General features: G+C 42.5%; 1 protein-coding gene across 1 annotated transcript; it reads right to left on the reverse strand.

The window, feature by feature from the left end:
• Window positions 1-757: 757 nt before the first annotated feature.
• myo7ba (myosin VIIBa) lies at window positions 758-26,283 on the reverse strand. Its single transcript, XM_084067830.1, has 45 exons — window positions 26,149-26,283; window positions 24,932-25,116; window positions 24,460-24,581; window positions 24,148-24,290; window positions 23,913-24,026; window positions 23,641-23,794; window positions 23,026-23,102; window positions 22,820-22,939; window positions 22,354-22,496; window positions 21,658-21,868; window positions 21,188-21,323; window positions 20,902-21,071; window positions 20,394-20,534; window positions 20,079-20,237; window positions 19,899-19,991; window positions 19,689-19,783; window positions 18,925-19,009; window positions 18,607-18,825; window positions 17,849-18,058; window positions 17,547-17,759; window positions 16,916-17,080; window positions 16,214-16,513; window positions 15,696-15,856; window positions 15,375-15,501; window positions 15,159-15,278; window positions 14,538-14,711; window positions 13,823-14,050; window positions 13,130-13,297; window positions 12,133-12,250; window positions 9,625-9,751; window positions 9,276-9,442; window positions 8,888-9,069; window positions 8,590-8,711; window positions 7,794-7,959; window positions 7,490-7,632; window positions 6,322-6,477; window positions 5,828-5,933; window positions 5,581-5,694; window positions 5,366-5,453; window positions 5,084-5,184; window positions 3,768-3,953; window positions 2,136-2,252; window positions 1,761-1,844; window positions 1,443-1,562; window positions 758-1,334 (listed from the first exon to the last, which is right to left on the reverse strand). Exons 1-45 carry the CDS (start codon window positions 26,266-26,268, stop codon window positions 1,248-1,250), a joined length of 6,537 nt encoding a protein of 2,178 aa, XP_083923956.1. The 5' UTR covers window positions 26,269-26,283; the 3' UTR covers window positions 758-1,247.
• Between the last annotated feature and the right edge of the window lie 956 nt (window positions 26,284-27,239).

A 27,239-nucleotide genomic window follows, 5' to 3' on the forward strand; every position in this document is an offset into this window, starting at 1 on the left:
GAGGATAATATTTCTTTCATACGCGGAGGTCCCAGCTGTGTGTTTTGGACACTTCTTTCCTGTCTCTCCACTGCGGGATGAAACATCGATATGCAAATGGTAATCTGTAGCCGTTCAATGGAACCACTATGCAGGCAGAGCTGTGGAGATCACACTGCTCTGTTAATCTATTGCCAGCTACTAATTGGGATGGGCCCCCACTTTTGTTACGCCTGAGTTATGCGTAGTTGGTCGCGGGTGTCGCGCACTGAAATCTACAAGCTCTATCAGCCACATAGCCACGGGCTGCGACACGTTGTGAGCTTGTAGATCGGCTCATTTCGATCAGTCTTTATGCTTCTTTGTCTGATTTGTGCATCTCATCGCCCCGCAGCAAAAACATGGTGTGGCGTGACCGCCTGTCATCATAAATAAATATGTTATTCACATCCAACTGATGTGAAGGCTGATTAAAAAAACACTTATTTTTTTCTGTCTGCTGAAGATTTTGATCAACTCCTCATGTTACTAAATGATCAGAGTTCCCCAAAAGGAATCAACTGAGAAAAGGCTTTATTTTTCAGCATTGACAAGCAAAGAATTAATCATGTCTCAACAATGAATTCCTCATTAAATACAGTCATCATGTAAAATAACATTTCCAAAGAATATCGACCTATTTCATTGTTTTAAGTCCGGTAGAGCCAATACTCATTAGGCTACATCTTTTGGAGAACCTTAGCCTTATAGGGCTTATCGTGTTAGTAAAAGACCCACAATTGTTTTAAGAAAACGCAAGAATAATATCACATCATACATTATGTACTGTGCAGTGCATATAAGTATCCTTTAAATCAAAACAAATTCATTCCATATCCACTGTTTGCAATGAGAGTTTCTGCAGACCTCCATTCGGAGTGGAGCGAGATTAGAGGAACGCCCGCGAGACTACAGAAGCAGAAGGGTGCCTGATTAAAGGTTATTGGAAACGGTTGCGTAAATGAGCATAGGAGGTGGACTGATTTAATGAGTTGAGACACTGTGAGTCACAGAGATGGAGCAGCGGGCAATATCTATGACCGTGGGCAAATCTTTATCCCTTTTCATGTGATGTATTAAAGGACCCGTTCTAGAAAATATATATTAACTCTTTTTCAAGTTTGCAAGCCTTTGCAGTTGGAGCTATAGCCTAGGCTGGTCCAGGCTTGTTTATAGTCCAATTACAGTATTTCAGTATACTTATATGTTCATGCTATTTAATCTGAGGCTCAAATGTTGACGCGCTGGGCCCCGGTTTTCCTCTCCTTGAGGAACATGTTGACATAGGATGTTATGAGGTCATCCATCTTGTAGCCCTTTTTAAATGAAGACAGAGAGAAATTAAGAACATAATTTAACAGAACAGTCCCCTCTAAAATTCAAACCCTGCTTGACAAATTCAGTAGAAAATGTAAATTTCTTACCAGTGACGTTTCGCAGAGGAATTTGTTCCCTTGGACTAAATTGCCCACCGTCATATGGAAGTAGGTGCTGCCACTGCACCAGTTAGCAATGCGGTTGAAGGGGTGAGTGGCCAACACCTCCTGCAGGAGAAAAAGAAGCTGTGCATACTTTCTTCACTTTGACATGAATCAAACACCATTCTTCATGGTAGTAGGCAGGAATTTGACCCCATGCACTAGCATGATGCCTAGGAGCCATGCATCATGTCTGCCCTCTATTATTACTCATAATGAAAACATATCCATTAGGATGTTGAATAGAATATGGGAAGCTCTTACCTTGGTCTTAGGGTGGATGACTGTGAATCCTTGCTTGCCGATAGAGATTCGTACAATGTCGGGGAACTTAGGGTCTGAAGTTTGCTGCCGAAGAAGAAAATCAGTCGTCATAAATGTTTATGTATTAGAGAGAGAGAGAGAGAGAGAGAGAGAGAGAGAGAGCGAGAGCGAGAGAGAGAGATAGACAAAGAGACAGATGGTGTACTCATCTTGGTCCTTATGTATGATTTATACTTGGTGCGCATTGTGTCTTGCACTGAAAATAGCAAATCTACAAGCTCACAACGTGTCATGCTGTGATGCGTATTGAGCTTGTAGACCTGCAATTTATCGTGCAATTCACCTGTGCACAACTAAATATAAATCAGGCCTTACCTTTACTTCAAAGAATGCACAGCCAAACGTTGGCCACCGACAAACCACCTTCAAAAATGCGACCATGGTTTCCTCAACCGTCATGTCAGGCTGTTTGTTATAAGCGGCAACAATGTTCTGGGAATGAATATATAGAAATGTTGTCACAAAAATGCTATTTCGGAAATAAATATAGAAATCGGAAACATTAGTATTCAACATCCGCTTTTGTAGTGTATAATGTTCTCATCTCATAAAGAGCATTCTTATTACTTTGAGTGAACTTCTGACCCATAGCCTACAGTGCAGTCATTGACTTGAGCCCGAAAACAAAGGATGGAAAGTTGCTGTTGTTGTTCATATATGCAAATCAAAGGATCCTGCTGAATGTAAAATTTGTCAGGGAGACAAAACAAGCCCGATTTCTACTTAGTCTTTCAACGCTGCCTCGCGTTGCAAATAGCAGACCTACAAACTCATAATGCGTTGTGCGACGAAGCATGAATTTGGCTTATAAAGCCCGATCGGACAGGACATGTTCTGTAGGCTGCAAAATGCAGGATGCGTCACGCTGCCTTTGTTTGTGCAGTCTGCAAAGCAGAGCAGTTTGCAGCACCCTTTGATTTGATTTGATTTAAGTTTGGTAAAAGAAATACAAGTAATCACAATATAACTTAAACCCAGGCTGAACACATAAAAGCATAATGAAAGACTTGTTCCCAATGTGGTTCTGCAACATAGATAAAAAATAAATAGCCAAATAAACTTACAGAGCACCAATAAATTACATAGCACAATTAAATTACGCACGTGACACATGAACTCACAAAATACAAAACCACTGAAAACTGCCTAAAATTCCTAACATTAAACCATACAAACACAAATTAAAGTGCATGACTAGCATGTAGCTTTTTCCATAACAGTGTTTTCACACTGTTTTTATAGGACAGTTTAGATTGAGACTTGTATTGCCTGATACACAGAGGCAGCTCATTACAAAGAAAAATACCCATAATGCCCTTTTCTCTTAACTAGATGTTCGGCTCTCACACCTACGTCGCACCGCTGATCCGACCAATATGCTCATATATGGAGATCTCTGTATCTGTCAGTCCTTATCCCTTTATGCCCATGGAGATCATTGATGTCATCAGTATATGCCCATATATGGGCATGCCCCCATTTGTGCCCATATATGGAGCTGACTGATTTGTTTGCGCCTGACACCATGACGACATTGAGGTTTGACAACACCGATGGCGCAGATGGCAATTTAGAACTGCAGGGGTCCAATTTTGTCCTCCCTTAAGCCAATTTTAATTCAAGATGTTGCGAAGCAACCAGATAATCACCTGTCAAGTCGCTGTGCTTAAAGAACGATGGCAGCTTGTCTGGAAACTATATCTATTTCACCTATACTGTGCACCATTTTAGGTGGGAAATAGACCATGCAGTTTCTCAACATTTTATTCATCTCAACTCATCTGATTAGACAGTTGGGGGAAAAAAACAGCAATGATGTGTGGTGCAACCCTAACCCAGGGCACTTCCCCTAAGTAAAAAGCTTCACTCACATTCATAACAATAACAAAAGGTGGCCCTCCAGGTCTTAAAACGCATCATGTCTGATCAGGCCCATTGAATCTTTACCTTCTTCCACTCGTTCTCAGACATGGCTTTCAGCTGGTCGTTGGGGACCAGCTCCTTCAGTATCTTGGGAATCATGACAAACTGGTTCTTGTCGTTGTTGGACTTGATCCTGAAGAGCAGGGCGCCCAGTTTGACCATGTCCTCCTTGGAGCAGATGTGATAGCCTCTTAGGTACTTAGGCAGCTCCTGGTGAACACAGATGTGAGATGAAGAAACAACTTATGTCAGTGAATCTCAAACGTTTTAATTCCAAGGACCCATAACTATCAGAGTTACAAACCTGTATAAGGGTCCATTTGGAACCCCCTCAAGGAACACTGAGGGTCCCTCGACCCCACTTTGAGAACCACTGACTTAAAGGCTATGAATGAGGGTTAAATTAACATACATTGTCAAATCATCATCATAAATCAAAATCTGTTTTACTACACTGTTCACAAATATGACCAACTTAAACTTAAGTGGAGTAATTAACTATTACAGCACCAAAATACACAAAATAAGGTTCAAAACTAATCTTTGTGTTGTTTACTGTTAGTCCTGTTAAAACTCAGTAAATCAACTGTCTCCATTCCTGTTAATGATTTTGTTGTTGGGGCTATCCATTTGTTAAAGTTTAGACCATGCATTTGGGCCTTTAAGGCTAATTTATGTTTTGTCACTTAATGCATTTTCAATTAAAAACAAATATTTTCAATTCTTGTCATGCAATGTAACACTTTTTCAACAAAGTATACGTTACACGTATTCAAAATAATAATTAAAAAAGGTGTTTGCCATGTACCAAAGGAAAAAACTTTACTCACACTGTTCTTAAAGGTTTCATGACGTTCAGTTTTACCACACATTAAAAGTCTTTGTCATGGTCCTTCAAATGTGTACAGAAAGTTTTAACAAAACATCCACTCCATTGATCCATGGCAGGTGTTTTTCTCTCACATTTCTAAACCCTTTTCAACTGCAATGAAAAAGAAATCTTTGCCTGCCGGTGTCGCTGGTGAGGGATTTTGCCTGTCAATCATCGCCTCTGCTCCGCAAAGGATAGGGGAGGGGAGGGGCGAGGAGGATAGTGGGCGGGATTAATCGGCTGTGACCTCACTGTCGAAGGGCCAAGCTCAGATTACTTTTCAGCCTAATTATTCAGAAAAGCCCAGACCACAGAAAATCCACTGAATGTTCAAAGTTCCGTTTTTTTTGGTGTAATTGAGGTCATAAAACCCCCAAAAAAACATAAAAAAAGTGAAAATGAATGTCATAGAACCTTTAAACCTTGTACTGTAAGACAATGTGACTTCACTGATAAACTGAGTGTGTACCTGAGGGTAATGGAAGATTAGATCAGCCTCCAGATCTCTTCCAGGGAAAACATTCAACCACAGCTTCCTCATGAAGTATACGATGTAAGAAGGCGCGCTTACTGCCACACCTGTGGACACACACACACACACACACACACACACACACACACGCACGCACGCACACGCACGCACACGCACACGCACACTCGCGCACACACACGCACACACGTTTGTTAAAGGTCAGCGCTCCGAGCCGTGGTGAGTAACAATGGCACCCCAGTTAGATCATTCTAATCTCACCATCTTTACCCCTCTTGGCTCTCTGCGACCAGTCAGTGATCTGTCTCAGACTATCAAAGAAGTAGTCTGGATCATTCAGACTCAGAACCTACATGGAGCACAATGGCAAAATTGTTTACAACCCAGGATGGCATTAACATTATGATCCAGCTCCAAGGCTATGAACTGTGAAAAAAACGTCTTGAATCACAAGATGATGATGATTAATGGATGACCTTGTCTGGTGTTTTGACAAAGATGCTGTAGCCGTCTGCTGAAGCCAGATCGAGTTTCTTGGCGATGGTCTGGATGAGATCTCTGATCCTGGTGCTGGTGGCCACCTCGAAGATCTTAGGAGGGACGCGATACCATAAGAACAAGCAAACGGCACAATCTCTTTAAGGGGACTTTTTGCCAGTACTTGGAAGTGTATTTGACCTGGCAGCTGCCCTGAAACTTGATTTCATGACGTCGTGACTGTACCTCATCTGTGTCGTTGGGGAAGTGAATTTTGTGGAAGATCTGGGTGCTGTTCAGTTTGATGGCATCCACCTCCACCTGGTGTGGCGGCAGTTTCCTGGGCTCCATCCTAAGAGACACCACAGTTTTAGACAGATCATACCATTAATGCACCTGAACTGCGTTAACTTGTGTATTTCTCTAAATTAGTTTGAGCAAAACTTGACACTGCACTGTTATGCAAAGTGACTTCTGAAAACACAATAAATCATCACGGCCATGAGTCATGGCGGTGAGTTATTTCAGCAGCCGTGGTGCTGTGGTGAGAGGGAAGAGTGCACCGTCACCGCTGCTGACGTGCTCGTGCAGCATGTGCTGCTCCATCGATCATTCACTGATGTTGTGGAGAAACCCCCCCTCACATGATGCACCGCTCTGAAATTAACTGCTATGTGTGCAGGCCTGGGTGACACAATAGGACTCTCTGTGTGTTTGTGCGTCTGTGTTGCTTTGTATACCTCAGTGAGCCTTGCAGCCGCTGCAGGCAGTCGGAGGCCATTGGCTCTCGGCGGCGTGACTCGAGGAAGTGCTGAGTGTGCTTGAGAAGCGCCTGGCTTGGCGGGAAGAGTCCGCAACACAGCCACAACAGCTGCCAGCCCTGCTCCATGCTGAACCTGTTGGAGGGACAGAGATTATATGTTCAACATGTGTGTGGTGTGTTAATGAGCTGGAGTAGGACATCGCTGGAGTCTTCATACTGAATGAATATTGTGCCCCCCCCCCCCCCCCTGTGCTTCTGTTACAACATGCACCCCCTGTTGGCTTAGAAAATTCAACCTTTTTCTTTTGTGTCGGCCCCATTTGTGTCCCTCTCAACCTTTTGTCCCACTGTCTGTACAGTAAACATAAATAATTGAAGGGGAGTGGATGGCTTCTTTCCAACATGCACTACAGTCTGCTACTAAATCCAGTGTTATAGTCAATTACAAGTCAAAAGAAAGCCATAAATCTGCAGTTCCCAAGTCAAAGTCATCTTGCCTCAAGCCAAAGTCGAGGCCCAAGTCTCAAGTCCAAGTCCATGTCCAAGCCAGCCAATCGCCAGTGCAAAATACAGTCGCTTACGTGGTACATGAGAAAATAAATGCACCGTTCTAAAGTACAAAAGTACAACATTTCCATTAAATAAAAATACATAATTTCCCATTAAATTGTTGTTCGGATAATACCATTTACCATACAGTAAGTTAATTCTTGTAGTAGCCTCTAGAATAATTATAGTACACAATAGCTGAACTTTCTGAATGTATTGATGATTCATTCATAAAATTTGCACTCTGACTGTTCGAAAGTCCAAGTTCAAGTCCAAGTGAAAGAATCTCCAAGTCACAGTCTAGTAGTCCAAGTCAAGTCAAATGCTATTGTGACTCACTTCGGACTTAAACACTACAATACAGCTCTGATCACCTTTCAATAAGAGGAAAGTGTGTTTTTCTTGTCTTTGTGCTGTGACATTGGCCAAATACCTTTTCCTCCACACAGTGAATTTCAACCAAAGTCCACTTCCTCAACATACAAAAGGTCCAATCTGATTTCTCTTAATCTACTGTACAATGACCGATTCCATAAGATAATATGAATATTTTAAGTGAACTACAATTGACAGTGTATCACATAGTGCCAGCGTACCGGTTGTTATTGCTGGTCATCTGCTTCATGATCTGGCAGTAGATCTCGTCTCTGAGCATCTTATCCTGAGTGGCCGGCCCAAAGATCTGGTCTGTGAGCTCCAGAGAGCTCTGCATCTGCTTGGTGGGGTAATCTCCCATATACTTCAGGATTGGTACACGGCAGTCACGGAATTAAAACTATTCTGACTTTGTAAGCATTGCACAATCATTTAAAACATATAGGAATGTTAATTAAACTATATGGATGAGTAGAACATTTATCATCTACCTATAAAAACATCAAAAAGTAATAATGTTCATATGCAGAGGATATCAGTGAAGGCCTGACAGGCTTTGTGAGTTAGATCCGAGCTGGTCTGTAGTCTCTTAAGCAGCGGCTGTCGGAGCGGCTCTCTGGAGTGAACCCACAGCCTCTCAGGAGCTGCGTTCTTGGAAATCACCTGTCTGTTCACATCCTTGGTGGGCTGCCTGTTGGGTCAGGCGACAAGACCACATTGCTGCTTTTAGCGATACAGAACAAGGCAACCTAGAGGTGTGCCTAGCTGAGTCACATTACAGCACCATGTGGGCACATTTGCAGACAGAGAGTCATACACACAGCATAGATTGCTCTCAGCTTATGCTTGATTTGTACATGGTTGTGTGCTGTGTCGTGCACTAAAAATAGCAGATCTACAAATGAGCTTGTAATTCGACTATTTTCAGTGTGTGACACAGTGCGCACCTAAGTATAAATCAGGCTTAACTAGACTTTGTTTAGCCTTTGACATGTACAGTATAGAGAGACAAGAAACACAGAAAGACTAGGGAAACATGCAGGGGAGACATGCAGCAAACGGTTCAGCCGGCCAGGAATCGAACCAGGGACTCGCTGTCAGTCATGTCAGGCATTAAGGCACATGAGGTATACGCACTAACCACTCGGCTATCAGGTCGCCCCAAAGCTTTACTAATTAAAAATGCTGTGGACAGACAGAAATGACTAGGGCTCACATTTCATGTGGGGGCTGTAATAATATTGCTCTGGCAAAATGACATAGCTTGATATGATACTCCAGTATTTCCATTTGGCAAAACAGAGGTAATCTATCCAGGTACCTGAAGTTCTCGAGTGAGAACTCCTTCAATGTAACGGGGGCCACTCTTTCCATGGTGCCTGTTTCCCTCTGGGAGGTTTGTATGATGTTCTTCCTCTGGTCAGGAGACAGGTTGATCAGGCTCTGAAACAGAGAGGCACATACCATATTTAATCACTTAAATCCTATATACTTCATTGACTGGGGTCGTTCAGCGGTCTATCCTTGACCCCCACCTTTGTTCCCTCCACACAAAATGTCTTCACAAAAATTATTCTGCAAATAGCTATGTGATGCCGCAGCAACCTCTCTGTACGTACCATGACTTCATTGGTGGGTTTACTGAGGGTGGGCAAGACTAAAACGGCCTCGCTGGGTATGGCACCGATCTTCCCCGTGCGGTCATTTTTGCCCTTTATCCAGCCTCGTTCGGGGGAATATTCATCATCTTTGATGAGGATGATGAGATCTGCTTTCTTAAAGCTCAGGAACGTGGGGTCATCTGCAGAAAGAGAAAAACGACCAATGAAGCTCAGAGAGCAGCCAGCGCGGCTCTAACAAAACATACAAAGTTAATGGATTCAGCTGTGTAGGCCATGTGAGAGCAAAAACATGTATCGTATTAAAGTATATGTCCTCCCAGTATAAATACATTATAAATCCCCAACAGAGTTTCCCCCTTCTACGATGCTTCTCCGGTGGTCTGACCTTGCCTGCTGACTTCCTTTAAGGCCACGGCGTACTGCGAGCGCTCTCTCAGCCCGCACAGGAACATGTGCACCAGCTCGGCCAGGCCTTCGGCCATGGCCCCGCCGAGGACGAAGTCACCTTTCAGAGTCAGGAGGGAGACACTCTGGGCGAAGGCTTTCCCCTCCCTGGCGAGTGAGCAGAGATATTAACCCCTTTGGTCATATTTTATACTTCATAGTACTTCATCATATAACGGTGCCACACAACGATGTTGCTTGTAGATGTGCTATTTCTGGGAGATATAATCAAGTATAATATGCTACAATATCCTCACATGCAGTAACAACTCTTCCAAAGTTTTACGTACCTCATGGTGTTGACCCCAGTGACTTCTGGGTAGGAGAGCTCCAGCAGTCTCCTCTCTCTCTCGTCCAGGAATGTGATGCCAGTCCAGTTAATGGCCGCAATGAATTTGTTTTTGGCCAGAGGAGGACCTGTTAAATAAATATCCGTTGAGTAAACAAGACCCAATAAGCCATGCCTCATGGGGAAACTGGAGATGTATTCCTGATAGGAGATAAGGGTTCCCTTCCTGTTGTATACGTGTATCCTTTAAGGCAGCCCAGAGGGGAAACTTGATTGCAACATAAATGTCCGATAAAGGCCCAGTCATCCACCCACGGCTGAGGCGTTCTATCTTTATACTCTGGACTCGGCCTGAGGGGTGGGGAAGCTTTAATTAATCATTGTCTCTGAAGGGCCCCATAGTGTGGGTGTATGTAAGAGGCATGCAAGCTGTATCATCACTTGTCATTACTTTTAGGACAATGATGACATATAAAGACTAAGATTACAAACAGAGCGTGTAATTATGCAGTTGGAAAGGTGGTGCTATAATTGGATGGTTGGTTAGCACGGCATATCAGGGACTCTGACAATCTATACATCTGTGAAATGCTATTTCTTTGAATGTTCAAATTAATTAGTGTTTCCTAAAGTGGAGGATCTAAGAGCTTGGAGATAATGAGGTCTTTAATTATAAATTTGCTAATGCTTTATGGAGGTAAGAGATTTCTTCAGCCTGTTTAATAGGTAGCAACAACACACGTGATACATACAAAAACATGAACACCATTGGATATTTTTATGGATATCAAGGCAGACTAGTTTATAGACCTGTGGCTACATCTTTTCATAGCGTTGTCAATATTAGCCAGTTGTCATTACGTCTGGCTGACATTCATTATGTGGACATTTTAAACCTGTTTTGGGAAGTATCCAGTCTTAAAGCAGTTTAAGGACCTATTTAGTAAATGGGATTCACCCTGTTGGTTATACAGTATGTAGTAAATGGCATTGAAACTGAAAACCAGGAAATTAAGAGACACTGCTAAGTACTGTCTAATTCTCTACCTTCCTTGAGTTTTACACCCAGTGATATACTGTACCTATAAATAACATTGTATATTACTGATCAAAAGGTAAATAAGTCTTCTAGTGGAATTATGAGTTCTAGACATTCTGTTGTAACTTGAGTCATAACCTGGTTTCAGGCTATGTTTAGAACTACTTTCAGATCAGAATGAAACCAGCCGGGCCTCATCTCAGATTAAGGACGTTTTTATTCCCGCAGTGCTCCACCTACACACTGAAAATGTCTAATTTAACATGAAACAATTTTTATCTTTTACATTGATCAAAATAATTAAATATGGCACAAATCTGGACAAGTTAATTTGAATGCATGAATCTATGATTCTTGCCACTGATATACGGCATATGTGGTTAAAATATTCAGAGGGCATACACAAAATACAGAAGTGTCAGCATTGCTTTCTATATTAAAATGTTTTATTATCTCAGTGGCTTCCTCAATATTAAATTGTTTTGAATCCTGAATGTGAACACCCAGCCCATAACAGCCTTTAAACACATTCTGTTCTTCCTTTGTTATAAGATAAGTCATGTACTAATGTATATAATCAGAATTACACGGGACTATAGCTGATTGACCTTAGTTATACATTATAATTGACTTAATTAGTAATTAAGGCAATTTAACTTTGACCTAATAGAAGTGCTTATGGGAACTTTGGCACAAACTTACAACTCCACTTTACTCTGCATTGATACTCTCAGACTGCATTTTATGGCACGGCTGACTTGCTTATATTAAATGAAAATGAAAATAGCTCGGATCACACTGCTAAGCTGGCACATGTAGATAACTGTCACCTACATTGTTAAAGGCCTTGTTGATATTTTTTACTATATTTGCTAAGTATACAAATATTTATACTGTTATCTTGAAAAATTACCACAGATAACCAAACATTTCTAACTCGAAAAAGTGCTCCTCGGTGCACAGGTCTCCACCAGGTCAGGTAGGTTATTGTGGGCCAGCAATGTTCGGAATTCGCCAATCAGGATGGAATATGAAAAATCAGACGGATCCGTCTTGATCACTTGACTATAGAGATCATGTGTACCGATTTGCGTAATTTGAGTAATATCATTTTTTTCTTTTTACTTAAGTCAGCCTCCTGGTGGCGCTATAAAAGGCAGATGTGAACAATGCAGGGAAAAGGTTTTTTTCTTGGCCTCCAGGGAGTGCACATACAAAGTTTTACACAGATCAGTGTAGTTATAGGTAAAAACACGAATCGGCCTGTTATAGTGCCACCATGAGGCTGATTTGAACATTTTCAAGTGGCATTTCTTCCTCGGCCTAGTGGGAATGTGTGTGCGAATTTTCACGGAACTCGCACACTGTGTTCATGATTTGAGGCATTTTGTTCAAAACGAAGCACTCCTGCAAACTTTGGAAGCCAATCTTAGCCAATCAGGATGGAATATGAAAAAATCTGAGACTTACCTGAAAGCTTTGCAACCTCAAAGAACCGGGAGAAGAACATGGGCCACTTCTGACGAGTGTAGTCAACAACCTCTGCCTTAACAGACGATGCCTTCTGCCTTGAACTGACATATGAACCCTTGTGTGAGGTAACAAATACAAAGAACAATGCATTAATTTTGTTTTGTTTTTCTAAAAGATGCTGGACACGTATTGGAATGACCTACACAGTCATCGTTGACCTACCCTAGCATCCCTATTCTGGGCATGTCATAATAGGCGAGCATTCAGCGAAAATAGGCTATCTATAAGCTCACAAATGCATCACAACGTGAAGATTGGCTATTTTCAACTAAGAGATTTGGTGTAGAGGGAAAAAGGTTAGACTCCTGTGGGACAACATATTATAGGGTGTAACTGGATAAAGGGACACAATCACAATTTCCAACATTATCTCTATATCGTCGCTGTCGGTAGAATTTCATATTTCAACTTTGTATGTTTTTTCGTAAATGAATGCCCTACTTTGTCATACGAGAGTGCAAGTACTGAAAATAGTAGTAACCATGTAATGGTTACGATTCTTGCCCATGAAAAGCATTGTGGGAATTGTAGGAACACAGAGGAAGTCCGAAATAGACAAAGGGGAAATCGTGAACATTGTTTCTGTGGACTATGACAACCGTCAATAAGAAATGCCCATCAACAGTTTAATAAGTTCCCACTTAAACCCTATATACTTCGTTGACTGGGGTCCCCCAGGGGTCTATACTTGGTCCCCTCCTTTTATCCCTCTCCACCAAATCTGTTCGCTGACAATAGCCGATCTACAAGCTCATAATGCATCACGTTGTGAGCTTGAAGATTAGCTATTTTCGGCTAATGTTCACCAAATGCTCACCTATTTTCACTGACTGTTCACCTATTTTTGCCCAATGTTTTCCTATTATGACTTGCCCAGAATAGGGACACTAGGGTTCAGGTGGTTAAAGTGGGACATCTATGTACAGTAACTGACCTCAGCATGAGCAGTGCTGACCATCTGCAGCCATTTGGCCTCAGACTTGGCGTCCAGCAGAGAGGTGCTGATGCACTCTTGAACGACCGCCTTCACGTTTTCCGGGCCGCCGTCTGAACCGTGTTGGACATACAAGTGTTTTGCAGCAAGTTCAATAAGATCGTTCTCCTGTGTGACAGAGACGGAAAGTAAGTACATTCACTCAAGTACAGGACAGTTGTGAGGTACTTTTACTTTAGTTGAGCATTTTCAATGTTCAATACTTATACTATACTTCTCCTCTATCTCAGAGGCAAATATTGTATTTTTTACTCCACTACAATTATTTGACAGCTTTATTTACTAGTTACTTAGGTCAAATAAGTAACTAAAATAAATAAATATATAAATACAAATTGTGAAACTTTTGCTTGGCAAGTAAATTTTGATGCTAATGCTTTTGTACTTTTACTCAAGTACATTTTTTAATATAGGTCTTTTACTTGTAACAGAATAGTTTTGATATGGTGGTATTGCGACTTTTTAAAATCAGAGTACTTCTTCTACCACTAGACAGAGGAACATTGAAAGAAATGCCCCCAGAGAGGTTGACAGACACCTCCAGTGAATGGCTGGAAATGAATGAAATGTTTGTCTCTCAAGTTGTACAAAATAGCCATATAGTGACGCCCTGAACCCCACGCTCAAACCCACCTTTTCAATCCGGTACTCTCCAAACTTGAGCCCGCGTATGACCTGCTTGTAGATGAGGTCTGTGCTGATGCTGTCTTCTTTGCAGTCGTGCCAGGGGGTGAAGATCTCCTTGCGGTAATACAGACGCCAGGGAGCGTGTTGCTCCTGCCCACCTTTCCTCTTCACCTCCTGCTCACACTGGGAGATGGCATCCATCACATGCTCCCGACCGCTGCCCAGAGCCCACACCTTCGAAGGAAGACGAGAGAGAAAAATGGTTAAGCTACTGCAGTGGTTCTCAAAGTGGGGTCTGGAGACCCCCAGGGGTCCTTGAGGCTGATCCAGGGTGTCCCCAGCAAAATGAGGAACACTTTAACCACTTTGACCCTATTTTATACTGTTTCAAAAAAGCTCACAACGCATCACATCGTATCGAATAATTTTGAAATGTTTTAACTATACACATATTCTCTTAGTTATGGCCATTCCTGACATATAATATTTTCAGTTTGGGGTCCGTGGCCAAATACATAAAAATGTGGGGGTCCTTGACATGAAACTGTTTGTGAACCACTGACCTACTGGACCCACGTGTTTCTCTTGACTGCATCATTATGCCAGAACTACGGCTTAAAGGGGCTCAAGTTTAACACCTGCCCATTCATTTTGGTTGTGAGGTGTGAGGCCAATGGTGATTTCATGTTATCCATTCATGCCAATGGCTACGGTTGCTTACCTTTTCATACAAGGCCACGTAAAGGGAAAAGCCAAAGTTGTCTTTGAGTTTGACCTTCTGAGAGAGAACCTGGGAGATTTCTCTGGAGGTGGACGCAGAGTCAGCAGACAAGCTGATGGTGCGGCCGTCCATTAGAGTCACAGACAAAGTCATGGGTTTCTTGGTCTTGGTTGCCTGGCATGAATCAATAAGACACATCATTACATATCGACACGGTAAGATTGCTACAAGAGATGCAACAACTGTTAATCGAACTAATTGATTTTATATATTTTTTTAAAGAAACGGTTTTAATGAAATAATCTATTAAAAAACATACCGTAAATTGCATACTACAAGCTCATAACACTGCGATGCATTGTGAGCTTGTAGATCGGCTATTTTCGGCTACGATAGGACGAAGGATAAAATATGGCTTAAGTGGCTAATCAGGCTGATAATAAAAAAAATAGACTTGTTGATACAAAACAATATAAAAAACTCAATTGAAAAATTGCTAAGAAAATAATCGATAGTTGCAGCCTTTTAAGTGGTTGAATATCGACATGGTAAGGTTGCTACGAGACATTCAGAGATATCAATGGCGACTCTTCAGGAGCACTTTGTGTGAATCACATTTACCTGTAGCTCTAACCAGCTGGGAGGCTCCCCTCGCACTCCATTCATTACCGTGCGCCGCAGCCTTTCAGAACAGTAGGGACCGTAGCCCACAGGACCCGAACGAAGGAAGCTTTGGAGATACTGCAAAGTCAGCAGACAAACAGTGATGATCAAACTGACAGCTATCTGATCCTGAATCAGTGGCTTAGCATGGCTGCTATTACGTGGCATGTTTACCGTTATGAAGCGCTCAGTGGGAGGGAAGATACCCAGACAGAGCGACAGGAGGATCCAACCACGGGAGTAGCTATTGCGATTGCTGTTCTCCTGCAGCTGCTTGCAGATCTGACAGTAAATCTCATCTCTAGAGGGAGAGATCAGGTTGATGATATGATTAGATTGCTGTGCAGTTCACACTACACAACCCTCTTTCTTGAAATCTGCTGTCTTAAATTGTTGTGGTTTCCAGATTATATGACTGATGATCAACAATACATAAATCCATCAAAGAAATGAAAAGCCAAAAGGAGTGAACACACATCATATTTTTTCTGTTACCTGAGGTCTCGCCTGACGATGGCGTAGCTCACAATGATGTGGAGTTTTTCGAGAGACGTCATGGGCCTATCCAGGGTGGGTCCCTCTCCGATCATGGTGTCGCTGTCTTCACTCACGGTCTGCAAGGTGGGCGGTTTGGACACCTCCGTATGGTCATCTGACTGAAAGAAATACCATCAACAACAGCAAGTTGATCAGGGGAGTGGTGCTGAAATGTGGACAGCAAACGATGGTAAGTTGATGCTGAGTGCCAAGCAGTGAGGCATTGGGTACCATTTTTATAGTCTGTGGGATGACTCGGCCTGGGGATTGAACTCAAACCTCTCAGTCTCAGGGCGTGCAATCTAACCACAAGGCCACTGAGCTGGTTGAAAGGCAATTATACAATACACAAAAGGACGAGATCATAAAAGGCAAATGATTGGGGGGAAATCTGAGGATAAGGTGGTTTGCTGGGGAGAAAAGGTTGCGTTAAAATAAGATATGCCATTGCGTTGTATTTGTTAGCTTGGTCTCACCTCTTCTGGGATCATAGAGGGCTTCCTGACTCGAGATGGGGATTCTGGGATTCCGTTTTCTTGAATGCTGCCTGCTTTTTTGTTCCTGCTCAGCAGGTCAGAGAACATGGAGGATTTGCGGCTCCGAACGTTGGCATCCGGGGCGGCGGAGGCCTTGCGGTTTAGAATCACCTCCTCCGGCATGGCAGAACCCTTCCTGCTTTTCGACAGCATGTCTGTGAATGTGGAGCCCTTTCTGCTTCGCGGGGCCTCCTCGGAGACTGCAGGGACGTTCGCGTCTTTCTTATTCCTCAGCACCCTCTACGAAATAAATTGTTTTCACAGTTTGAGGGTTTTGATTATCAGAACTTGTATGATAATCAGAACTGCAGCACTGCAAAATCCTAAATGTTAATTTATCCATGTGAAAAAACAACAGACGATTCTGGCTCTCAGGCGTAAAAAGGCGGAACAGCCTTTATTTATTAAAAGGCAACAGCCAACATGTTTCGACCTTGGAAGGTCTTCATCAGGGCGAAAATGACGTGAATGCTAATTTATCCATTTGTAACTCTGGGAGTGTACGAATATAACCATTTGGTTGTGTTCATTTAACACAATTTAACACAACCAAAGTGTTCATTTAAAATTTTCAGAGTAAAACGAACACTGGGGATTTTACTTTGCATAGATGAATAAAACTAGGGTCTCCAGTGTACACACCTGGTCCAGGCCAACCATGTGACTGAAACGCCTGTCCTTTCTGGACACCAGTTCCTTTGGGAGAGAGCGGTCGGCCATGGAGGGACCCCTCGCCTGGACCTGCTTCTTGGGCTCAGGAAGGTCTCCCATGAACCTCAGAATGATCCACCAGACTGTAAGCGATGCCTGGTGAAGACACAATGTATACACTTGTTTTTTACATTGACATTTTTGACACTGATTGAATGACTGAGATAAGGCCAATTATGTAATTTTGATCCTGACCTTTACCTTTGAGGCCCAAAAGTTAATCTACTGATCATTCCCAACAAGTTTAATGAAAACCCTGCCTACCTGTAGTCATTTTCTTCAAAGACAGACTGAAAGACATACACACAGACAGAGGGATAGCAATAGGCTCTGTGCATAGCTGTAGTCCCAGTGGTTTCCAGAAGGTGGCACACACGCATCCTGTAAAGGTGCTATTTGTGTTTCCCGTTCAAATCTTCTGCTGAGCCAAACAAAAAAAGCTATGGGATACTGAACCGGAACAGGAAGCTGGTATGCCACCTTCTGGAAACCCGGGACTACAGTTATACACAGAGCTGATACCCTGCCATGTGGCTGGGGAAAATTACTGAAGGAGTCATACCTTGACATCTCCCTCATCCTCATGGTAGAGGAGGGGCTGTCTGAGCCTCTGACGGATGTGGTTGGGGCTGGCTGCACCCTGAAATTCCATGGAGGCAAATTTGGAGAAGGTGTACTCGTCCAGATCATCATAGTCGTCCTCTGGAAGGTCATCCGCCATGGGGAGGTCATCCAGGTCCACGTCTTCAGCGATCATCCTTCTACCCTCCAAATCCTGAAATGGACGAAGTTATTATGTTGTGATGGTGGAATATCAAGCATTTAACCACTTGAAACATCAGTCTTGCAGCTACTGTATCTCACCTCAAATCCTGTTGGTGCTTGACCCTCCTGCCCTCCAACCATACTGGGAAGGAAGCCAAAGATGTCGTCCACCATCTCCTGATCAGTAATGTTCTCTGCCTGGCTGATGGCCTCCATCTCTTTCTTTTGCCTCAGCACCTCCTCGAGGCGTCTCTGTCGCTCTAAAATCAGCAACTCCTCTTCTATTTTCTCTTTAGCAGAGAGATACATCTAGAAGTAATAGCATACAAAAGGTCAGTTAGACGTAGTCTTGCGTAGCCAGATGATCAGAGATCTCTGCCTACCAATATGTCTGGGGAAATCTAAGTTCAATGTATGGGCTAGCTAGCACATCGGCAAGAATCTCCTCTAACAAACCTAAGCCCACTGCTTTGAAAACCAATTCTGGTATAGTGTCCCAATAGGATGGACCACCCTAAAGGCTTTTTATTGGTTCTGCAATGTTTCCACTCAGTTTTAGCCCCTACATTGAATTTAGATATTGCCAGACGCATGCGTAGGCAGAGATCTTTGATCGTCTGGCTACCTGGGACTAAGTTAGAAGCAGCAGCAGAGAAGTTGGGGATACGGATACCCCGATTTTCTCAACTACTGTATCTAAGGAACCAATTAACATCCAGTCAAAAGCTCTAACCACTGGGCGGGTATCTCCTCACATTCCTCTGGACAATAAGCTTTATGAATGAACAGGCCAGGAAAAAGAAAAACAAAGTAGGAAAACGCTAATACTGGATACAGTCACGTTAACTGAAACATACATCTCTTTTCAACTTTTTGACGGCCCTTCTGGCCAGAGCACCCCTGGTGTGTGCTTGCAGGAGGATGACGGCGTGTCTCTTGCGCATCCATTCCTTCCTGGCCAGGAACGCTCTGGCGCGGGTCTGCAGCACCATAATGGCTTCCCGTTCCCTCTCGTACTGGTACTTGAGCTGGCGAGAGCGGACCGTTGCTTGCAGTCGATTAAAGCCCAGCTGGACCTGTAAGATGGATTCATAGATGTAATAGGTCAATGTTTAATGCAAGTCACACTCGCAGTACTGTAAAAGTGTGCATTTAAATGGACATTGATGACCCACCACTCTGTAGAGCTTTCTGCCACGGTGGCCCCTCCAGTTTTTCTGAATAACAACGGCAGCTGCCTTTTTCCTCAGGAATATTCTCCTGCAAGGGGCATCAAACATGTAGACTTCAGTGGACAAGCCATATGATTCAAGGACACTCAGCTTGTATTAATGTCATGTTGAACTTTGGCTTGAACCTTGGCTTGGGCATGATACAGTATATAGTGATTATATATCTTCTACATATAATATTGTAGATCATCTTTATCTATTTCTTCTGTGCTCCATTCACGCAGGCCTCAAAATCACACTTTTACACATAAATGAATGTTTATGTTGAAGTGTATTCTGTGAACATATCACCAATCCCAGGGTAAGGTGAGTGAAGCTGTTGAGACCTGTTCCTCCATACAATGAGAGTGAATGGAATCACTACTTCTATATTTTTCACCCACATAGCACAAAAGTAACAGCTAAAGATGATAAACAATATTTGGAGTTATATCCTGTCCAGGTAGCTGTACAACCCAAGCTTCTACCAAAGTACAACATGGCTTTAACCATAAGAACCCTAGCGACCCATTTCTGGGCATGTCATACTCATAATAGGCAAACATTCATCGAAAACAGCCAATCCACTGCTTGTAGATCGGCTATTTTCGGCGAAGTGATCTGGTGTAGAGGGGAAAAGAGGAGGGGGGCCAAGTAGAGAGCCCTGTGGGATATATGGTTTTAAGTGGTATATAGGGTTTAAGTGGTTAAGCAGCGTTGTCTCATACCTGAACTTGTAGCCTCTCAGGACTCTCTGTATCAAAAGTGCTTTCTTGTTCAGTTCTTTCATTCGTTCCAGTTCCAGCATGGTGTCATGTAAGTCCTAAGAGTAAATAGAAAAACATAAAAACATGCATTAATTTAAATTTGCCACATATGATATTTTGATAAAGATAAGTATCAAAAAGACAAATGTGCACACAAACATCAGGCAGCACCTTTAGAAATATCTTGGTCTTGCCGGTTTTCCAGTCGCCCTCCCCGAGGAGCAAGCTCTCACAGATGCTTTCACAGCATCGCTCCTTTGTCTCCTGTTGGGATGAAAGGACGGTCACTGTGTGCAAGCCATGGCGAGAGATTAAAGGAAGAATGTGAAAGCATGAGCCCCCCTGACTCACTGTTTTGGGATCGCAGAGGGAGGTGTTCAGCAGGACCCGGTAACGTTCCAGGAACTCGTCGAAGGTGTAGCGGATGGGATAGCCGGCCTTCCTTATCCGGATGGTCTCCATCATCCCAGAGTAACGCAGCTGACGCAAGCACAGCTCCCTGTCAAACAGCTGACACCAAAGACAAAAAGATCATTTGAACCCTGTGTTAGATATAAATTGTGACATTCTAATTTTGGGATATGAGGCAACTGCCCATAAACACAATTTGTCAAACACAGGGGAGCTTGTGGTTTTGGTTTGGTTTGGTGTTGCCTTAATCCTTACCATGGGCTTCTTGAAATCATTGGGTTTGATGCAACGAACAAAGTAAGGCTGGCATGCTGACAGGGTCTTCATCAGAGCGTCCAGGGACTGGCGGAACTGGCCAGCCAGCGTTGGCACGCGCTTCTTAGCGTCAACCATTTGCTACAGCACAAACAGAAACACAACACAATCTATCACTGTGCACACTGTTGGGAAAGCTAGTGCTTGCGATGCCTCTAATGTCATGCCCAAAATATGGATACATTTAATTTAAAAAAATACCATTTTATTAAATTAGATTAGATTATTTAATTAGATTATCGATAATTTTTAATAGATTAAATTAGTTCGATTAACTGTTGCACCCCTAAATATATATCAGAAACAATTGCAAATCTGTGATTTTCACTTGTTCTTTTAAGCCTTGTTTATTTAAAAAAAAATAACAGTATGATGCAATTTAGCATAAAACTAAAGAGCACAGAGCAGTGCTTATGAATGAGCCTGTGTGTGAAAAGTCTCCACTGACTCGCATGGAGCTCTTTGGGGTGGTGATGAACATCTTGGGGTTGGCGCTGCTCTTCACCACGCTGGAGGAGAGTACGTCATGAAAGATCTGCTTGAGCAGCTTGTTGTCGGACGTCTCCACCAGCTGTATCAGGTCAGAGCTGAGTGCGTCACGGTTCTTCTCAAGGAAGCCTGAGCCGCAAGGGGAGACGAGAGGGGGTCAGAAGACAAACCAGGACATCATGTGAGCCTCAACAATTGTGACTCGCTCTGTCTCTTTCAAGGTTTTTTCTTTTCTTTCCAACTACCTTTTGATTCGTAGTAGACCACTCCAGCAAAGTGATGAATTCCAAACTGTGTCTCATAGTTGTTTTTTGGGGGGATGTAAACGTTGCCTTTCCCATGGACCTGGTTCATCTTGTGCATCATGGTGACGTCTGTACCCTACAGACACACAAAAGAAGACATTCCTAAGCTCCTTTACTTTCTGCACTTGAATATATTGTATATCATTTGCACGATATGGTCATTTGATGGAATATAATTAGGCTTAAAGGGAAAATCTACCCTCAAATGTAATTCACACGTTTGTAGATCTGCTACTTTTGCTATTACTTCGCTACTGTATTTAAAATACAAAAAATACAAAATATAATTTTATTAAATTCAATATTTCTTTTTACAATTGATTAAATCAATTAGTTTATAACAGTTGCACCCCTAAATGTAAAATATGTTTTATAGGCTGGCTTTGAAACATCCAAGAGAGGCTGGTAACCTTTGGGAAGTTGCTCTCCTCATCGATCAGGGCCAGCATGTTGAGAGGCTTGTTGGCCAGCACATCCAGCGTACGTTGGTTGTCGTTGTAGTCGATGCGTTTCCACACAATGTTTTCGCGTGTGTACTCCTCTTGCTCCAGCTTGAAAACGTGCCGCACGAAAAACTGCTGCAACTGCTCGTTGGCGTAGTTGATGCACAGCTGCTCAAAGCTGCAAAACAGCCCAGCACACGGTCACACACAAGATTCCACTAAACTTACAACTAAGGGCATTACTATCAATAATTTTCTTAGCGATTATTCTATTGATTACTTTTTCGATTAATCGAATAATCGAGAGACACGTTTTCAATATTGTAAAAAAATATAATTGCATAACAAATTAACCACTTTAAGCGTTATTTTGTACTTCATCGAGCAATGGTGTCGTGCAAAAATAGTTTAAAAAGCTGATCTACAAGTTCTTAACGCGTTGCATGGTGACACGTTGTGAGCTTGTAGATTAGCTATTTTAACTTTATTGAACGTTTCGCCTATAATGACATCACATGCCCATAATACTAGGGATTGCTTATTAATAGATTATTTTATTAAACTATCAAAACATTTTTATCATCGATTATCTATTAACACCCTACTCAGCTCTGAAGAGTGGGTAACAGACTTGAAATATAACATTTGGTGAACCGTTCAGACCTGTTCTTGTCAAAGTTCTCAAAGCCGAAGATGTCCAGCAAGCCTATTGAATGTCGGACCTCTTTGGAGTCTTCAGGAAGGGGTTTGAAGACAGCAGCATTGATCTTTTCCACCACCCAGATGAAAAGCCTTCCATAGATGGCCTGTACAATGATCACACAGAAATAAATATAGACAGAGATTGAAAAAAATATAGATATAGATATAGATATAGAGAGAGAGAGCGAGAGAGAGAGGAAATCGCAAAAAAATATATTAATTGAAACATTTTGTAACTTGTACAACAACTTTGTAACTTTTTCTTGTGAAATACCCTAAGGTGCATAGGAGAAACACTAGCTGTTCATGTACCCACATAATCGTTCATACAGAAATAAAGAGATGTAATAAATGTGGCACTCTACAATACATAGCTACTATGTTTCATTTCTATGTTTTTTTTTCAAGCATCAAGCATCATTGTTACTTTGACAAAGGCATCCCTGCCGTCCAGGGCCTGAGCAGAGGTCAGAGCTTTGGTCACACTCTCCCTGGTGGTCAAGAAGGAACGGTTGGTCAGATTCTTCTCAAACTCCTTGGGATCCACCTGAGAAAAGCAGAACAATTAAATCATGCCTTCTCATCTAAACTCTGGAATAATAGCATAGTAAGAACTCTTATGTTGTAGGATACCTCCAAAAGTTGGCTTGCCATGTTGAAATGGGTTGATTCGAGAACGCCACAGCCCTCCAGGTTATTTACAATGGTGCCTGGAATTGTGCATACAAAATAAGTTAAGAACTATGGAGTATAAAGAAACTATTATAGATCAGTGGTTCTAAAAGTCCAGGGATCCTTGAGGCGGTTCCAGGGGCCCCCCACCAAAATGAGGAACAGTTTAAACACTTGAATCATATTTGATATTTTGGCTGCTTTCGAAAAATTTGGAAAATATTGAATCATTTAGAAATAATCACAACAAAAAAACACAAATCTTCCTTTATGAGGTCCCTTGGCACAAAAGCTTTTCAGATGGGGGTCCGTGGCCAAAGACATATCAATTTGGGGTTTCCTTGGCATGAAAACGTTTGAGAGCCACTATTATACACTATAATAATACCTGAAATGCACTTTTCTAAGTACTCAAAGTCGGTTTACATGTGTGTGTGGGGGCCGGGGGGGAGGTTGAAGGAACTGAGTAGGGATATGGTTGGGTAGTGCATTCTAGAGGGTGGAGAGAGAAAAGAAAAGCCCCGTCACCCCAGGTTTGGAGCACATATTCATGTATTTAGCTGTACAGATACTGACCCTCAAAGTCCACATTGCCCAGGTGAAGGATAGCAGCGAGCAGTTTGGAGATCTCCCAGGAATCATTCTCTGTAAACATCAGGATCTTCAGCGCCGAGCGGAAGTGGGCGTATTCCTTGATGTCATCACGCCCCTCACAGCTGGTGCAGTTACCCTGACAAAGCAATCGCTTGACTTTATTTAACAATTCCTCTTGTGTATACATTTATAATCTATCAGTTTTAGGATATGGCTTTGTGTTCAATTCCTTTGTTAAAGTGTTTGTGTTGTACCATGGTGAGATAGTTGTATTGAGCTGCGTTCCCCAGAGAAAGAATCTTTTTCTGCTCAGCCGACATGCCCATCAGCATGCAGTAAAAGATGTGGTAGTTTCTTTCCTCGGGTGCCTGCACATGCACAATATAAAATATCTCCATATCACTCATCATCCTATGCAAGCTTAATGTGAAGCATATTAATAATCACATTCCAGAGTAAATAAATTGTAATGCAAGGCCACTTTTCTACCTGACGACAAACGCGGGACTTCTCCAGCAGGTACTGCTCGATGCGGGCCCCGTCGATGGCCCCGCCCTTCGTGAAGTTGATGTCAATGTACTTCCCAAAGCGACTGGAGTTATCATTGCGGATGGTTTTGGCGTTGCCAAAGGCTGCAAGAAAAGGTAAAATGTATTTTCAACAAGGGCATTTTATGACAAAACAATTGAAAATGAGTTATTGCCGTTTTAAGTATAACTTATGCTTTAGCAACCACATATCATGCACATCATCTTCCTCTAGTCTATGTGATTCACAGTGGTGTTGAGTGTGTAGGCCTACCCTCTAAGATGGGGTTTGCTTCCAGAATCTGCTGCTCTATCCAGGAGCGCTGGCCACTCACAGCAGCCAGGAACTGCAGCATCAGCTTGGTACTTTCAGTCTTTCCTGCTCCCGACTCTCCACTGGGAAAGAAACATATTTTACACAGAAGTCAGGTCACAGTATATTAAATAACTCAATATTCGTAATCGAATATTGATATTAAACAATTGTGGTACACATTTGGGTCTGACTGTTACTGTAGTTAGTGAAACGTATAACCCCCAAAAAATAAATGATAATCTAATATCCTCCCATACATGCTCCCTAAAGTATATTTTAACAAAGAGCTGGCACGATTAAAATGCAACCGTCCAAAATCCTTTCATAGCATAAAGAAAGACATTGAACATTCATGGCACTGTTGTTTTGCAGCACTATAGCATCTAAACATCCTTGTGGGCCCTGCTACTGTAGTAGACAAGAGCAGGACCTGATGACACAGCACTGGTCCTTCTTGTGGCGGCGCATGTTAAAGAAGCAGCTGTCGGCTATGGAGAACACATGCGGGGGCAGCTCGCCCAGCCGACGGTCCGTGTACAGGTGCACCTGCTCTGCAGTGTAGATGGGCAGCAGCTGGTAAGGGTTGACCGCCACCAGAATGGAGCCTGTGTAGGTCTGGACACAGAGAGGGATGTTTATCTGTCACAACAAACAGCACTGCTGACAAGCGTGTGTCTGTGTGTACGCCGACGAGTCCATAAATAAACAAGTAATTACATTATGAGCACAGAATCAAAACAAGCCCCCCCCTGCTTGTTCAAGGCCCCCTGTGGGGTCATCCTGCATTCTGATTCGCTAGCGCACTACACACATCGGATTTAAAAATTCCCATACGGGTTAGTTACGAACAATAAATTGAATATCTGCCCCAACAATGAACAGAATATGTGCACCCAATGAAACTTTGCCCCCAGCGTTTTCCTGTCAAAATGGCCCGATTCATAACCAGCGACACACTGGCGTGCTTTTTGACGCGGCAGCAGAGGAACAGCGGGACTCTCTCTTTCAACAGAGGCCCATTCGTCTCTATGGAGACAAACAGCAATGTGATAAACTGCAGGGTAAAGTCCAAAGACAAGGGGGCCAATTGAGAGAAATGAAAGAGATAGACGAACAGTTAAGTTACGGACACCATAAAAACAACTAAGCGGTTCGTCAAGTAGGGCTTGGTTGGTTGGTTTATTGACATCAAAATATGTACAGTACAAACATCTAATTGCACATATTGGCCAAAAGGATGACACAAAAAAGTGCGGTTTAACTGACGTTGTGACTGCAGCGTATATCGATTATTTTCTTAGCTATTGTTTTATCAATAACTTTTTCAATTAATCGATAAGCATGTTTTGGCTTTTCTTAATAACAAAAAAAATTATCAAATTGATTTTCTTTATCATTGACTGAATTGATTAGTCTGATAATGTAATACTGTGTCATACAACAGTGTCGCCCGAAAATAGCGAAAATAGCCAATCTACGTGCAACGCCAGCTTGTAGAAGTTGTAGATCTGCTATTTTTGCTAAGATTAAAGTTAAAATGTCCCAAAATTATTATCGAATATATCGATTAGTTTGACAGATTAACTGTTGCACCCCTCTCGTCAAGGCAGCAAAACATGAAATGAAGCCGGAGAGAGAGGAACGTACATAGATGATGCCCTCTTTGTGTCGAACCAGGAGGTTCCTGAGCAGACCTGCCTCGTTGAGGTCGCCCAGTCGGATCATGTCGTCCACGCCATGCACAGAGGTGGGGTGCATGGGTCGCATGACATCCTGCAGCTGCTTGTTGACTTTGTGTACCTGTATGTACAGTATGATAAGCATCACAATACTGAGTGTTCATTTAAGTGTGAAAACAGACCCTAAAGGGTCACTTTCAACCTGATTTTTTTTTATAGCGAAAATAGCAGATACAAGCTCACAACGCACTGCAATGCGACATGTTGTGAGCTTGTAAATCATCTATTTCAACTATTCGCCATACAACAAAGTATAATAGAGTACTCAAGATTTCAGTGACATCACAGGGAAACTCACCTTCCCTTCATCGTCAATCAGTTGGAGCTGGCCAGAGTCTGTCAGCTTGACCTCTGCCCCAATCGGCACCCCGATGCCAGAGTCCACCCACACAAAATCACCCTGAAACACAAGCAAGCAAGCTCACAGTGTCACATCTTTCCAGATATAATTATTACCCACATGGTGTTACCTATTTTCTGAAAACATCGTATTCTGACAGTACCTTCCTCAAGGCCAGCATTGTTGAGATGGATTTGTGTCCAGCCTGGAAAGAGATTACATCATTTTATGAAATCAGGCACACCTGTTGTCTTATCAATGGTTGCTGTGCCAAATCTTCTTCCAGTAACTTCACATGATGACATACTGTATGGTCTCTAGGTCCACTCCATACACTTCTAAGCATTTTTAAGGTGTACTGACCTTTTCTACAAAGTCGTTTCTGTTCATGCACTTGTGTATAGATCATTCATCATCAGTTCTAACAATTAATGGCAATATGATTTGACATACGTACATTCTTTGAAAGATTACTTGACACATTTGCTCAGAATGAGCCACAATTCCCTTGAAGGCTAAGTTAAATCTCGAAGCAGAGGAAATAAGTGTTGCTATTGTGTGTACCCTGCTATAATATAGCAGGGTACACAAATGTACATAAATAATATTCTACATGTACATTTGTCTTTAGCAGGTGAACGCTTACCTGGGAGTATTAC

Source organism: Gymnoscopelus microlampas (assembly GCF_963454915.1).
Source record: "Gymnoscopelus microlampas genome assembly, chromosome: 9".
Lineage (NCBI taxonomy): Eukaryota > Metazoa > Chordata > Actinopteri > Myctophiformes > Myctophidae > Gymnoscopelus > Gymnoscopelus microlampas.